General features: G+C 45.9%; 2 protein-coding genes across 7 annotated transcripts in view; both read right to left on the bottom strand.

The window, feature by feature from the left end:
- Positions 1 to 625: 625 nt before the first annotated feature.
- LOC139002446 (large ribosomal subunit protein P1-like) lies at positions 626 to 1,005 on the bottom strand. Its single transcript, XM_070403724.1, has 2 exons — positions 890 to 1,005; positions 626 to 815 (listed from the first exon to the last, which is right to left on the bottom strand). The coding sequence occupies exons 1-2, from the start codon at positions 1,003 to 1,005 to the stop codon at positions 626 to 628; spliced, it is 306 nt and encodes a 101-aa protein (XP_070259825.1).
- Positions 1,006 to 3,454: 2,449 nt separating this feature from the next.
- The window catches only part of BCAR3 (BCAR3 adaptor protein, NSP family member), a 105,924-nt gene continuing 93,437 nt past the window's right edge, over positions 3,455 to 15,941 (bottom strand). For all 6 annotated transcript variants that reach the window (XM_070405624.1, XM_070405625.1, XM_070405626.1 and 3 more), the window contains 4 exons: positions 13,126 to 13,297; positions 9,826 to 9,952; positions 7,112 to 7,324; positions 3,455 to 4,081 (listed from right to left, as the gene is read on the bottom strand). In XM_070405624.1, the coding sequence (XP_070261725.1) occupies positions 3,906 to 4,081; positions 7,112 to 7,324; positions 9,826 to 9,952; positions 13,126 to 13,297 (688 nt within the window). In that variant the 3' untranslated portion in view covers positions 3,455 to 3,905. The remainder of the gene's footprint in view (positions 4,082 to 7,111; positions 7,325 to 9,825; positions 9,953 to 13,125; positions 13,298 to 15,941) is intronic.

The following is a 15,941-nucleotide window of genomic DNA, read 5'->3' on the forward strand; positions in this document are numbered from 1 at the left end:
TTCAATTTGTTTATTTGGTATATCACATTAATTGATTTGTGGATATTGTACCAACCTTGCATCCCAGGAATAAATTGTACTTGGTCATGGTGTATGATCTTTTTAATGTATTTCTGGATCCAGTTTGCTAATATTTTATTGAGAATTTTTGCATCTATGTTCATTAGGGTTAATTTTTTTTTTCTTTGTAATGTCTTTGTCTGGTTTTGGAATCAGAGTAATGCTGGCCTTGTAAAATGAGCTTGGGAGCCTTCCCTCCTCTTGAGTTTTTTGGAATAGTTTGAGGGTAGATGTTAATTCTTCTTCGAGTGTTTGGTAAAATTCACCCGTGAAGCCATCCAGTCCAGGACTTTTGTTTGTTGGGAATTTTTTAAATTACTGATTTGGTTTGGTTGGTAGCAATTGGTCTGTTCAGATTTTTGTTTCTTCTTGATTCATTCTTGGAAGATTGTATGTTTCATCCAGATTGCCCCATTTGTTGGCATATAGTTGTTTGTAGTGTTTTTTATAATCCTCTGTACTTCTTTGGTGTCAGTTATCACTTCTCTTTCATTTCTGATTTTATTTGTCCCCCCCTCCCCGCCTCTCCCCCTGCCTAGCAGAGTTCAGCTTTTTATTGAATGTGTTACAAGAGAGGTTCAAAAAGACCAAAGCATTTGTCATCACCAGATTCCCAAGATTCTTTCTTTGCTTCCACTTTCTTCTCCTCAGCTGAGGTAGCAGTGGTAGAGGGGGCAGGATCTCTAGTCCCTGCACCTGCTGGTCCACTAGGCCTGACATTGCAGAAGCTCCCAATGTTGACATTGGCCAGAGCCTTTGTAAACAAGCCTGGCCAGAAAGGTTCAAATTTACACCAGCTGCTTTCAAGGAAGCCATTGATCACATCTCTGTGACTGTTATCTCATCATCATGCAGGATGAGGGCTGAGTAGATGCAGGCGAGCTCCCAGACAGAAGACACAGTGTGGGCGAGAGGTAGGCAAGTGCTTCTGGGCAGGGTGCTCATTTGCCGGATGAAGTGAGGGTCTCACGTGGGCTGAGCACCTTACTGGCAGCTGGGGAAAGTGCTCTCTTTTTTTCTTGATGAGTCTAGTTAAAAGTTTATCAATTTCAAGTTTATGTTAGCGAAGAACCAGCTCTTGGTTTCATTAATCTTTTGTGTTGTTTTTTAGACTCTATTTTGTTTATTTTCACTCTGATTTTTATTATTTCCTTTCTTCTACTCACTTTGTTATTCTTTTTCTAGTTCCTTTAGGTGTAGCATTAGATTGTTTATTTGAGATTGTTCTTATTTCTTGAGGCAACTGAATGTTGTCCCATAGGTCCCATAAACTATCCTAATTTCTAAAATTATTTTAGCTGTTTTGAATGGGTGTTTTCTGCTACATTGTCTTTTATTTAGATGCTGATTTGATGTTCTGCTTCATCTAATGTGCTGTTGATTCCTTCTTGTGTATTTATTTCAGTTATTGTATTCTTTGTTTCTGAATAATGCTCATTAACTTCCTTGAGCATTTTTATAACTAGTGTTTTGCACTCTGTATCTGATAGACTTCTTGCCTCCATTTAATTTAGTCCTTTTTTTCTGGAGATTCCTCCTATTTCATTTGGGATAGGTTTGTCTCCCCACTTTGGTTTTATCTCTGTGTCTGTTTCTATGTGTTAGGTAGATCTGCTACGTTTCCCAGTCTTGGCAGGGTGGCCTTATGTAGAAGGTGTCCCGTGGGGCCCAGTGGCACAGTCTCACTGATCACCTGATCCAGATGCTCCAGGAGTGCCCCTTCTGTGGGTTGTGTGTGCCCTCCTGTTGTAGCTGAGCTTGACTGCTGTTAGCACATCAGTATGTGGGATTAACCCCCAGGCTGACTGGCTGTGAGGATTGACCACAGAATATGAGATGCTGTGTAGAATCTGACCCTGAGGAGTGGGATTTACCCCAGTGGGGTCTTGTGCCTGCCAAGACCTCTCTTTGGGTGTGCCACTTATGGAGCTAATCAGGTGGTGGCCTGTTTTGGTCTGAAGCTGGTCACCAGGTGTGTTGGTTCTGGGGCCTCTTGGGAGGGGCTGGTGCAGGTCAATGTCAGATGCTGCCTTTGACCAGCTCCCTGTTGGGAGCTACAAGGTGATTTGCAGTTGGTAGCTGCCTGTCCTGGGCCTGGATGTGCATGGGAGGGCCACACGGCAAACTGCGGCTGGTGCCGCCTGGGCAGGTCAGCAAAAGCCCCAAGGCGCCCGGATACCCACCTCTGCCTGCCAGCTGCCCATAAGGCTCAGCTGCTGACAGACCCTTGGCCAGAATGTGAGTTGGGCGAGGCAGGGTCTCAGGGGGTTGTCAGAGTGGAGCTAATGGAGTTCACAGGCTAAGACAGAATCAGTTTTAGTTGTGTGTGTGTGTGTGTGTGTGTGTGTGTGTGTGGCGGCGGGGAGGGGTTGGGGGGTCAGGGGGCTAAGCACAGAGACAATGGTGGCCGTCCCTCCAGCTCTCTCACCCTGGAGCATGCAGTTTAGTTTCTTCCTCTTGGCATCTGGCATCCCAGGCCCCCACCCCAAGCTTGACCAGAGGTGTGTTTTTTAAAGATACACTGCAACTGGTGGAGGAGGGCATAGGCGCAAAAATGAGGGACATCTGTAATACTCTCAACAACAACAAAGGCAGACCGCAACTGTTGGAGAAAAGTTGGATATAAAACTCTTGTGTATGGTCTCAAAACTATTTAGAAGATCAGAAGAAAAACCAAATTGGTGTTTGACAGTTGGTGGCAGAGTGATTAAGTTTATTTTGTAATCCTGTATTCCAAGTTTTCTACAATAGAAAAACTTGAGAGGGATACTGATAAACTAGAAAGTATACCCTTTGGGAAGTGAAAAATCTAGAAAACTCATACTCATCAGCTAGACGAAAAACAACAATTGACTGTTTTGAAACACTTGTGATGGCATGAACTATACCCATGGTCAGCAAGCCGCAGCTCGCCAGCCACATGCGGCTCTTTGGCCCCTTGAGTGTGGCTCTTCCACAAAATACCACGTGTGGGCGCGCATACAGTGATTGAAACTTCGTGGCCCATGTGCAGAAGTCAGTATTTTGTGGAAGAACCACACTCAAGGGGCCAAAGAGCCGCATGTGGCTCGCGAGCCGTGGTTTGCCGAGCCGCAGTTTGCCGACCACTGAACTATATCAGCTTCTGGGTGCTCACGCTGTACCCGGTGCTGTGCTGCACACGGGGCTTGATGAGGTGAACTTGCAAGCACCACAGCTTGATTTTGAACCTATGTCTTCTTTGTATCGCTAGTCACTGTCTCCTAAGCTAGGAACCTTACATTTTCCACATCAGACCATTGTTTTTTGTTCACTGTCAGAAATCTAGTGGCTAGGGAGGAGGGTGACCCAGCAAGGTTAGGAGACAGAGTTACTGTACTACGATGGTTGTTTAATAGTAACGAGTCTGGATACAGTTGTTTCACAAAAAGATATATTTTCATATGGCTATTTACATTTTTTCATATTTAGTTAAAGAATATCATACAACTGATACCGTCCGAAATGTCTCATGCTTTTAAATTCTATTTACACTTTTCTGACATGGGATTAAAACTAGAATGGTTAAATATCTCGGTAATAGAAAGCAACCAGTCAACATAGCTAGTGTCTTCCCTTAAATTTGCTCATCAACATTAGCAATAGTTACCTTAATAATAAATTATCTTCCACTTAAAAATCAGTAGTAATTTTAAACAACTCATAAATAAGTGTGCTCTGTGCAATTTACATGTTTAATATCCTGTGGATACTAAAAGCCGGTATGTTGTCAGATTTGCACGTTATTACTTCTTCAGATGATAAGCTTTTCCAAAGAAGGAACCGGAGAAGCTTGAAGTAATATCTGAACGTTCTCTGGAGAGTTATCACAGCTCTGCTTGCTTTACAGGAGGTTCCAGTTTACGTGAGAGGGCAGTTAAAATCTGGTTGAATTTCTCATATCTCTCGGCCTGATTGACTTGTGCGCCCTTGCTGCCCCATAGCAATCGCATTTGAAATTCAGTCTTGATGATTTCACTCATTTCTTCATCTGGTTGAAAACCTAATATAAACAAAACAAAAAATGTTTTTTTCAGTTCTGCCTAAAACAGTGTAGAAAATAGACTGAAAACTTGCTCATTTAAAGTAGGATCAAAATGAACTTCATCTCTCAGAACTTTTTTTAAAAAATCCCCCCAAGGAAAAACACAGGAAATGCGGTATATAAGGGAGGGCAAAGTCCCACTCTCAGGGACCTGAGCACCAGCAGAGAAAGGCTAACAAGTAAGCTCACTGAGCCACGACAGAATAACATTCACGGGCACAAGCCACTGTGGGTTGTGCTGTGAGGAGGAGTGTTCAAAGTACCTCGTGGGCTTTATTTTTACAACTTCACTGATGTAGCGTTTACATGTCACCCATTTCAGCTGCACCACCATCACCACTAGTTACAGAACACTTCTGTCACCCTAGAAAGTTCCCTCGTGTCCCTATGCAGTCAGTCCCCATTCCTACCTCAGACCCCCACCAGCCACGAATCGGCTTTTTGTTGCTGTTGTTTTGCCTTTTCTAGAAATTTAATATAGACTTACATAATACGGACTTTTCTTTGTGCCTGGCTTCTTTCGCTTAGCATGGCGTTCTTGAGATTATTCCATGTTGTTGTGTGTTATCACTAATGCATTCCTCTTTATTGTGTTCAGTTACATGGACATGTGACATTTTGTTTATCCATCCCCAACGGGTGGTCATTTGGGCTGTTCCCAGCTTCTGAGTATTATGAATAATGTTATGAACATTTATGTATAAGGTTTTGTGTGGACATGTGTTTTTCATTTCTCTAAGAGTTCCACATTAGGGCATATGGTAAATATATGTTCACTTTTAAGAAACTCAAACTCTTTTCCAAAATGGCTCCACCATTTTATATTCTCATCAGTAACATGAAGATCCCAGTTTCTCCATAGGCTGCCAACCTCTAGTATAGTCAGTTTTGCTAACGGCTAATGCTTTGAACATCTTTCCAGGTAGTTACTTGTCATTCCGTATCATCTCTGGTGTGTCTATTCAAATCTTGTTTGTCTTCTCATTGAGTTCCAAGAATTCCTAATATATTCTAGATATAAGCCCTTTATAGATATAGAAAGGCAAAAGTAGGTTTACAGTTGTGAGTATGCAAAAACAGTTTATTCCTGTATTATTATTTATTGTTTATTTTCCATATGAACAACTCTAAACCTACTTTTGTCCCGTCTTGTATGTTTGTCAAATATTCTCTTCTAATCTGTACATTGCTGTTTCACTTTGTTAACTGTCTTTTAAAGAGCAAAATTTTAAATTTTGATTTATCAGTGTTTTCTGTTAAGGTTCATGCTTTTTGTAGCCTAAAAAAATCTTTGCCTAACACAAGGTCACAATGAATTTCTCCTGTGTTTTCTTTCTTTTTAAAAATATATATATTTTAAAAAATATATTTTTATTGATTTTAGAGAGGAAGGGAGAAGGAGAGATAGAAACATTAATGATGAGAGAAAATCATTGATTGGCTGCCTCCTGCACACCCCCCACTGATGATCGAGCCTGCAATCCGGGCACATGCCCTGACAGGAATCAAACCAGCAACATTTTGGTGCATGGGAGAACACCAAATCAACTGAGCCACACTGGCCAGGGCCCTCATCCTCGATTATCGATGGGGTACTGCGCTCTGTCATTAAATATATTCCCACCATCTAGATCAGAGGATCTTGGTGGTTGAAAGGATAATAGAAGACTTTTAGTCCATCTTTCCCTGTGATGCCTGAATATCTTTGACAGATAACCAACCAGAGGCCAGATGACAACTTCCATTCATTCAGTTAATATGCTTTGAGCCCCTATTCTGGCTGGGTGCTGGGGATATGATGGTGAGCAAATATCTACCCTTAGTGGATTCAGTCATACCCAGCAATGGGAACTTGCTATGTAAACCTGTAGCAGGATCAACTGAGAAATACCATCAGATACCTTTAAAGTAATTTGCTATAGAACAACTTAAAGCACACTTTTGGCTTAGGCCCCATCCAATGTAATACATTTATTGGCTTTATATAAGCAGGCACTGTACTATCTGGTGAATGATGTGCTTTTATTGTTTGAGTTCTACACTGCTGACCTTGGAGAACTTTGAGGAAAACAATGAAACGGGTATATAATGCTTACACCTATATCAGGCACAGTGCAAACTGTTTAGTCCTAATTTCTGGTTCTGAGGTGACAGCTTTGTTTTAGGATGAAATAATAGGCCTCTCTCACCCCATTTTCTTAACCTTATGGATCAAACTGTTGGCTCTTGAAGAATTAAAAAAATTATCTAGTGAGGATGAGAAAATAGTCGTCCCTGATAACTGCCTCAGTCAAGTCCTTGTTCTTGCATTTGCTTCCTAAATGGTCTTTTTGCCTATAAGCCTCCAGACCTCCCACCTTCCTCCATATAGATGCCAGATTGGAGGCACAAATGTGACCATGTGATGGCACCCTCCCACCTTTCCCTGGCTCTTCTTCAGTCACAGACGCACATGGAAGGCCTCCCACTTCCTTCTTCAGCCTGGTTGGCCGCTCCTTATGACACACTCTACACTAACCCAAACCCAAGTACTTGTGCTTTGTACTTTTCCCCAAGCTCTTTGAGCACCTTTGCTTGTGTCGGACCCTTCCATGCTAAGAGCAGGGAGCTCCGTGCCCAGTGTGACTGAGAAGAAATAGGCATGCAGATAAATGAAGTCAAATAAAACTCTGACTCCTTATGTTGGCCCATCATGTTTTCTAACAGTAATTATTAGAGGTGGGCAAGCTGACCGATCCCTTCTTGACCTTTTCTCTCTGTTTATTCTATACCAATGACTCAACAGAACACATACAAAGAAGAGAGAAACAGGATCTTAAGTCAGTTAGGCATTAAGAGGAAGTAATGACCAATCATAGAGGAAACAGAATTCCCACGCCTCAGTCTTTCCTACGTGGTCTTTTCTAATTGAGAACATATATTCTCTCTTATTCCTTCATTCCAGTGACTATTCAGAGCCGACAGCAGCTTATAAAAAGCAGCTCTTACCTTCCAGGATCCTCTCGGCATTCATCTGGTAACTGTGTGCAGCCTCTGCCATGAGTCGGGCTGTTGTCAAATGGTTCATCATAATCTCACAGCTTTCGTTATTTTTTTCCCACGTGTCAGTTCCTTCAAAAATGACAGCCTGTCGCTCCATTAAAGTCACAAGAGGCATCAGCAGGGGGACTGATATATTGTTTGGGAGGACACACATGGACTCTGAAAAACAAGGGGTAAAATTTTTTTCCAGATCATTTTTTTCTCCCAAAGTTAAGATGCTGAGGTAGGAGAATCCTAGTCCCACCTCCTCCATGGACACATTAAATCTGCAGCTAAATACGGAACAACTTCCTCTGAAAAAAGAAACTCCTACAAATCAGGCCAATGAGAGAGGCCCACACAGCAGCATGTAGGAGAGGCTGGGACACAGTCTCATCATAAGCCCCAACCCCGGTACAGTGACCACAGTCTGGAGGGAACTCAAAACCCAGAGCTTCTCCCTGAGGAACCAGGGGTTTGAGCCCCACATTGGGCACCCCAACTTCTAAGACCTGTGCTGAGACTCAAGTCTTCAGAAGGTCTAGCTTTAAAAACCAATGGAGCCCAAGTCCATGAGACCTACAAGACCTTAATGATCTGAGAAATAGCTCTTAAAGGGCTCACATGCTCTGCTTCACCCACCCCAGGGCTCAGCGAGAGGGTTGTCATGTCATTTAGCCACATCTAGGGGCCTGCTAGCTCACAGGCACCATCTTCACACTCTGCCTCACCTGGCCAGTGGGCGCCTCTTAATTTTTAAATACTAGACTCTGCCTACTTTTTATTCTCTTTTTTTTTTCTTTCTTTTAATCCTCACCCAAGGATATTTTATATTGATTTGAGAGAGAATCATTGAGTGGTTGTTTCCCTTACGTGCTCCGACAACCTGGGTATGTGCCCTGACCAGAAATTGAACCCACCACATCTTGGTGTATGAGATGACGCTCCAACCAACGGAGCCACACTGGCCAGGGCTTTTCTTCTCTTTTCTCTGTGGGAGCCATCTATATGCTGCTCCTCAGCTTTGCTCCAGCTCACTGGTCTCTCTCAGAAAGGAGCTCACATCCTTGTCTGGCCCCCAATGTTTACAGCTGCTGCCAGAGGACACCTCTACATTGCCAGGCCCTGGTCGCCACTGGGACTTAGGCCCATGGGTGCCACAGGACTGTAACCGATGGAGAAAGAGCTCTTACACAGCTCCTGCCCCCAGAGCACAGCAAGAGGCAACAGTGGCCTAGGAGCTTATCATCATAACTGCAGCCTGAGAGGCAGGTTTCTAATTAAATACACATCTGAGGTTGATTGTAATCCTTTGCAGAGACCTCAAAAGGCAGGCACTACTTTGTGCTCTCCCCCTGCTGTGGACTAGAGCACCTAGTCCCAGAGGAGAGCTTTTACATGTAGCTGGGACCCTGGTTTTTGCAGCCGCCACCCAAGGAATTCTCCCTGATCACGTGACTCAGGGGAAGTTGTGTTCTTGGGTCCCACTGGAATGTAATAATTGGAGAGGGAGTGCTTGGCAGGCTGCCCCTTCCCCACCCAGGGCACTGCACAGAGAAGACTGAAAAACAGCCCCATCTTTCTGTGAAAGAGGCCTATTTGCTTGTCCTGGAGCCTCACCCTGAGGGATAGGTTTCGGGTATGGCACACGACTAGGAGGTGTTCTCAGGGAACACGGGCTGGTGGATAATACCTTTGCACTCTCTAAAAGTCCATACTACCCAGAGCAAACTACAGATTCAATGCAATCCTTATGAAATCCCTATTTTTCACAGCAATAGAACAAACAATCCTAAAGTTTGTATGGAACCACAAAAGACACCAAAAAGCCAAAGCAAACTTGAGAAAGAACAAATGTGGAAGCATCCTGCTCCCTGCTTTTAAACTACATTACAAAACTATAGTAAGGAAAACAGTATGATATTGGTATTGGCACACAAAAACCACCACAGACACATAGAGAATGGAATAGAAAGCAGGAATAAACTCGCACACAGATGATCAATTAATTTATAGCAAAGGAGCCAATATTCATACAATGAGGAAAGGACAGTCTTCAATAAATGGTGTTGGGAAAACTGGACAGCCCCATGCAAAAGAATGAAACTCGACCGCTATCTCACACCATACAGAAATTAATTCAAAATGGGTTAAAGACTTACATGTAAGACCTAAGACCATAAAATTCTTAGAAGAAAACATAGGTGGTGAGCTCCTTGACATTGGGCTTGGTGATGTGTTTTTGAGTCTGACAGGCAACAAAAGCAAAACTAAACAAGGGAGACAACATCAAACTAAAAATTCTGCACAGCAAAGGAAACCATCAACAAAATGAAAAGTCAACCTATAGAATGAGAGGAAATATCTGCAAATCATGTATCTGATAAGGGATTAATATCCAAAATACTATATGAAGAACTTACAGAACTCAGTAGCAAAAAGACAAAAACAAAAACACCAATCTGATTAAAAAAATAGGCAGAGGACTTGACTGAATGTTTTTCAAAACAAACAAACAAACAAAAAGATACAGATGATCAAGGGCTACGTGCTAGGAAAGAATGCTATCCTCCACTTGGGACAACATGAATCCTGCAGGTAACTCCGGGCTTAGAACATGCCCTGCTGAATGCTTTGACCAAGCCAGAGCAAATACAGCCTGAGGTCTCAAAGGCACCTACCGGGCAGCCGACAGACTCGGCCTTCGTGCAGAGCTTTGCTGAATGGCTTCAGCTGCTTCTCGTAGAGGATGGCGGTTTGGGTGTACTGGCGCCGCAGGGCAGTCCACGTTTCTTCTAGCCTTGTAATCTGGAAGAAAGATAGGTGTTACTATTTTGTAAAAAGTCCTTTGTAAAATGACTTAAAAATTTTTAAAATATGTTTTTATTGATTTTAGAGAGACAGGAAAGGAGAGGGGGAGACAGAGAAACATCGATCCGCTGCCTCCTGCACACCCCCTACTGGAGGTCATGCCCATAACCTGGGCAGGTGCCCTGACTGGGAAGCAAACCAGCAACCTTTTGGTGCGTGGGATGACGCTCAACCAACTGAGCTACACCGGCCAGGGCTAAAATGACCTTTTTGCTTAAGTTTTAGAATAGATGATAGATGCACATGTTAAAAAAGTCAAAGCAGTTGAACGGAGTGTACAGAGAAAAGTTAATCCCCCACCCTTGTCTTTGTCTGCGTTGCTCTGATGGCCCATCCCAGGGACAACTCCTCTCATCAATTTCTTGTATGTGTATGTATGTCTGTGTAAACACACACACACTCTACTTGCAAATAAATAAATGCACGTCACACTACACATTTTTTGTTCCGTATTTGGAAATCTCTCATATCAGTACATATAAAACAGCATAAAACAGCCTTATTTTGTTAAACTTCTGTACTATGTTCCACTTTAAGGATAAGCTACAAAATTCCCTCGTGAAGATTTTGCAGATGTGTACCTGTGTGAAAATATGTGCAGGATAAATTTCCAGAAGTGGAACTACTGGGTCAAGGAGTGCATGTATTTTATTTTATTTTATTTTTTAATATATTTTATTGACTTTTTACAGAGAGGAAGAGAGAGGAATAGAGAGTTAGAAACATCGATGAGAGAGAAACATCGATCAGCTGCCTCCTGCACACCTCCCACTGGGGATGTGCCCGCAACCAAGGTACATGTCCTTGACCCAGAATCGAACCTGGGACCCTTGAGTCCACGTGCTGATGCTCTATCCACTGAGCCAAACCAGTTAGGGCGGAATGCATGTATTTTAAAGGCGGAAAGGAGCTGCCAGCTGTCTTCCATAGAGGTTGCACCAAAGAGAAGCTGTAGGAATGCGAGGGCCAGTGTTTTCATGCAACTCGTAAGTAGTGATGTCTGAGACACAGGGGATTGCCTAGGCCACGTGCTGCCACCTCTCAGGCCTTTACATTTCTTTTGGAATAATGTAGTCAACACCAACATGAGCTCCCGACTCTGACTGCCCGAAGACAGATGGTCCCCCACTCACCATGACACCGGCAGGCCTCAGTGTCTGAAGTTTCTACATGAAACCAGGAAGGGAGGAAGGGTGCTAATATCTAGGGAGTGAGCGCCAGCTCTGGTATCTGAGGAATTTCATCTAGTCCTCACAATACCCTGTGAAGCAGGTATTCTGGCCTCGTTTTACAGATCAGAAACCAGAAGAGATGAGGGCGCTCGCTTGAGGCAGCACAGCTGGTAAGGGACAGAGCCGAGCTTCGTTTTACTGCCTCTCAGCACGCCTGTGTGTTCCAAGGGAAAGGGGAGCAGGGACCACACCAGCAGATTTTCTGGGAAGGAAAGGATGTGGGCTGGTCTTCCTCCGGCCACCCACCACGCTGCCCTCTCCCCCCCACACTCTCTGCTCTCCCTCAGCCTCAAGCTTCGCCTTTCTGAAAGAGCCCTTGTCTCCAGGCCAAACCCGTCTGCTGGATGCTCTCCGGGTACGAGAAGCTGGAAGAGAAAGTGGCCGTGTGGCTATATGCAGCGGCAGGGCTGGGTGGTGAGACACAGAGATGATGTGATTCCTCTGGGGTTTCCCCTGGGTCTACCACTTCCCTCCCCAAACAGTGCTGACTCACCGGGGCCCTGAGCACCTGGGGGCTGTCCCCTCATTGCTGAGGTGCCCCAGAAGGGGAGGGCGCCGCCTACAGAGGCCTCGTAATGTGCTCTGGGTAAGTCCCTCACCGCGGAGTTTGATGTCATGGACAGCAGCCATGCGATGCCACAAAACACCCCCTGTACCACTCTCTGAGGGCGCTCTGGGCTGGAGGGCTACTCACACAGCTTAGCTTGCTGGCTCGGCTCTCAAAATTGTATGCAGGTTTGGATAAAGGGGAAACAAATCTCATGCCAACAGAAAGCACCTGAATGAAAAATTAGAACTCCTGATGCTGCGGAGGCCAGTATATCATGAAACTATGGCTGAGCCTGCTATTCCCAGCATCAGCCCTACTACATCCCAGGGCATCTAAAGAATTTTGTAAACTCTTGGAATATTACGTTATAATTGAAATTGACATCCCCTCCCCCCAATTTTCCTGATGAAAGAACCAAGTTGTTCAACTTCCTGTTTCTAAGGTGACCTTGCTTTCAAGTAGGAGAATCATGTTCCCAACAAGCCCCGCGGGACACGTGTCCACAGCTGCCTTCCCGGGGGCGATGCTGGGTGTCCGTGAGGCCCCGGGATGTCCAGGGCAATCAGCTCTGAAACAGCCACGCTGGATGGCGAGCGGTTTTGTGTCACTGTTTGCAGACGGGGCTTACGGGGCTTACGGGGCTTACAGGGGTCCCCTACGCACCTAGGGCTGCAGAACACAGCGGGAAGCGGGATCTGTGAGCAAGACCACAGGACCATTCTCCTCTATGCGGTTTGATTTCAAACACAGGGTTTCAGTTTTGACACTCATCCTAAAAACAGCCCGTCAAAGCAGATAAATTCAAAGTGCCCGATTTCAGAAACTCTAACTAGGGGGCTATATGGCAGATGGTCCGGAAATCTGGAGTTTTTAATGAGAAAGGCTGTTTGAGGTAACCTGAGGAACATTCTAGGAGATAAAGTGCTTTTGGGATTCTCAGATGTAAGCTCCCCAAATGGCTGTTTTCCAGTCATTGTCCCAAACTGCCTGCACCCTTGGTGATTCAGAGGGACACGGTCTCTCCCTTACCCAGCACACCTGCGCCAGACACATCATCCTAGTTGGTTCTTCAGGAACCTGTTCTTGAGGGTGACTCTTCTTATTGTGCATCAGAAAGGGTGGGCTTTCGGCAATTACCCACTATTTTTAAAAACAACCAAAATACTTAGGACACTGTTCTTGGTTGCCCCCTAATCAAAGCAGCTTTCACAACGATTCCATTTACCTTTTGAGACTGACTGACGCCCTCTGGGATTTGCTAAACATGGGCTCTCGAACATGAAGTACACGCAGGCCCGCGGGGCTGCACGAAGCGAGTGGAAACGTACCTGCGGCATCTCTAGGGCTTTCATGATGGCGGAGAAAGAATAGAGGTCCCCCATGGAGTCTTTCAGTTCCACCGCCACCTGGATGATCCGATTGAGGGTGGCTGCTCGGTCCTCCAGAGTGCCCGTGCAGCCCAGAATGTCCACTGCAATGCCGATGGCCATGGTGCTGTGTCTGCGAGGGAGGAGATCAGTGGTCAGGCCCAGGGTCAACAGGACGAGGAGGAAATGAAACCAAACCAGCTAGGAAACAGACTGACTTTGCACCATGTGCTGCTCTTGCCCTGAGATGTGCTGGTAGCTCAGAGAGTTGGCTGTGATTTCTCTGGAGACCACCCCACAGGCTGACTGCAGCAGGACCGCACAGGCCTCAGAGAGTGCACTATTTGGATTCCAAAGGGCAGATGCCCAGGACCTGGTCTTGTTCAGGCTGGACCTGGGGCATGAAGAGGGCCCTCCTCAGGCAAAGTGCATGGGCTCCTTGTACCTTCTGCCATGAGAGATCCAAGGAGATACCAGGCCCCCCCAACACACCGGGGACTGCCCTCCTCAGGGAAGCATCGGGCCATCTCTGCCGAGCCCCCTGCGTAGGAAATGGAAAGGACAGAAAAATGAGAGAATATGCTTGATCCAGGAAGACAACAAGGGTGTCAGAACAACGGAAGGGACGAGGAGCTAAGAAGAGGGTGTCTGCGGCTCTGGTCAAGAGGCCAGAAAGTGAGTGGGGATGTGGACGAAGACGGAACAGTGGACTGGCAGGATGTCCCTGTAAGGTCAGGCTCTAAGAAAATGGAAATCTTGTTTGTATCTGCCAACAATGCTCCTTTTTCTCATCTTGAACTACATAGGGTGACCTCACAGACCCAGGACAGGAAGCAGCGTGATTTTTTCTCTACATGACAATGTGGCTCAGAGAGTCTCCATGGGCTGATGAGGGGTCACACAGAGTCTCCATGGGCTGATGTGAGGGGTCACAGAGACTCTCCATGGGCTGATGTGATGAGGTCACACAGAGTCTCCATGGGCTGATGTGATGAGGTCACAGTCTCCATGGGCTGATGTGATGAGGTCACACAGAGTCTCCATGGGCTGATGAGAGGGGTCACACAGAGTCTCCATGGGCTAATGTGAGGGGTCACACAGAGTCTCCATGGGCCAATGTGAGGGGTCACACAGAGTCTCCATGGGCTAATGTGAGGGGTCACACAGAGTCTCCATGGGCTGATGAGGGGTCACACAGAGTCTCCATGGGCTGATGTGATGAGGTCACACAGAGTCTCCATGGGCTGATGTGATCAGGTCACACAGAGTCTCCATGGGCTGATGAGAGGGGTCACACAGAGTCTCCATGGGCTGATGTGAGGGGTCACACAGAGTCTCCATGGGCTGATGAGAGGGGTCACACACAGTCTCCATGGGCTGATGAGAGGGGTCACACAGAGTCTCCATGGGCTGATGAGAGGAGTCACACAGAGTCTCCATGGGCTGATGTGAGGGGTCACACAGAGTCTCCATGGGCTAATGTGAGGAGTCACACAGAGTCTCCATGGGCTGATGTGAGGAGTCACACAGAGTCTCCATGGGCTGATGTGATGAGGTCACACAGAGTCTCCATGGGCTGATGAAGGATCACACAGAGTCTCCTATTGGTGGCAGGCAGCACAGACTGAAGTCCCTTTCCTTCCTTCTGAAAATCAGGGTTGCGGAGTTGACCGCATTGGGCCAGAATGGCCTCAATTACATCTCTTCCAGGCTGATACAAGTGCTGGAGGTGAAGCCCCAATTCATAGTATGGTCACTAAGACACACATGTTTAAAAGCCTGGGGCCACCTTGTCCTAAAGCTCGCAGCTGAGGATGCCACTCCAAGGCCATGCTGCTGTCTTGTGCCCACAGGTGTGGGACCCTCTCGCTTTCCTTGGGCAAAGGGTGGCATGATTCACCTTGTGCCTAGCATTACGTTTCCCTTGTCGGCCAAAGTCCAGCCTAGGAAAACATCTTAGAAGATTTACTTGAGCCAAACTGATGGCAACAGCTAGGAAGCGAAATTTCAATGGATTGAGAAAATGCTCCAGAGAATGGACAGTTCTGCATCTTATTTTATACATTAGACTCAAAGGAGGAGGTGTAAGAGGGGTTACATGAAATCCACTGGTGGTAGATTAGGGCGGCAGGAGAACGCATAGCGGGGCAATCACCGGGGTTAGATAAAAAGCAAACTGAGAGGCACATACTTCTCCTACATTGGTGGGTATGAGACAGCTGACATTTACAGCACAGAGAGATGGTCTGTGGGCAACAAGATAACCATGTGGTCTCCTGCTCTGGTGCCAGGGGTTGTGCCTTTGAGGGGGTTTGGAAAAGAAAATTACTCTGACATTTCAAAGGTATGTTATCTTAGATGCACAACGAAAAAAGACTTCCAAGTTAGCGACTGACCTTTGTCAAGGACGCTACAGGCTTAGGATGTGACTACCCACTCCTACCCGCTTTTAGTTGGGAATTTTTATGGTCAGAACATCCTGTGTGGTTCCTTTAGGTCTCTGGGTGTGTAAGGCCGCCTCTGAGCTCATCCTCCTCTGAGTTCATCAGGTTAGGATGTGGCCCCTTTTTCATCCACACGCTAATGTTTGTTATATAAGTAACCAGCCCTGCCCTAGCCAGTTTGGCTCAGTGGGTAGAGTGCTGGCCAGCGGACTGAAGAGTCCCAGGTTTGATTCCGGTCAAGGGCATGTACCTCGGTGGCAGGCTCGATCCCCCGTGCAGGAGGTAACACAATTGATGTGTCTCTCTCACATCAATGTTTCTCTCCCTCTCCCT

This window comes from Myotis yumanensis, unplaced genomic scaffold, assembly GCF_028538775.1.
Source record: "Myotis yumanensis isolate MYYU_CA2020_CCGP unplaced genomic scaffold, mMyoYum1.0.hap1 SCAF_2, whole genome shotgun sequence".
In the NCBI taxonomy this organism is placed as follows: Eukaryota; Metazoa; Chordata; class Mammalia; order Chiroptera; family Vespertilionidae; genus Myotis; species Myotis yumanensis.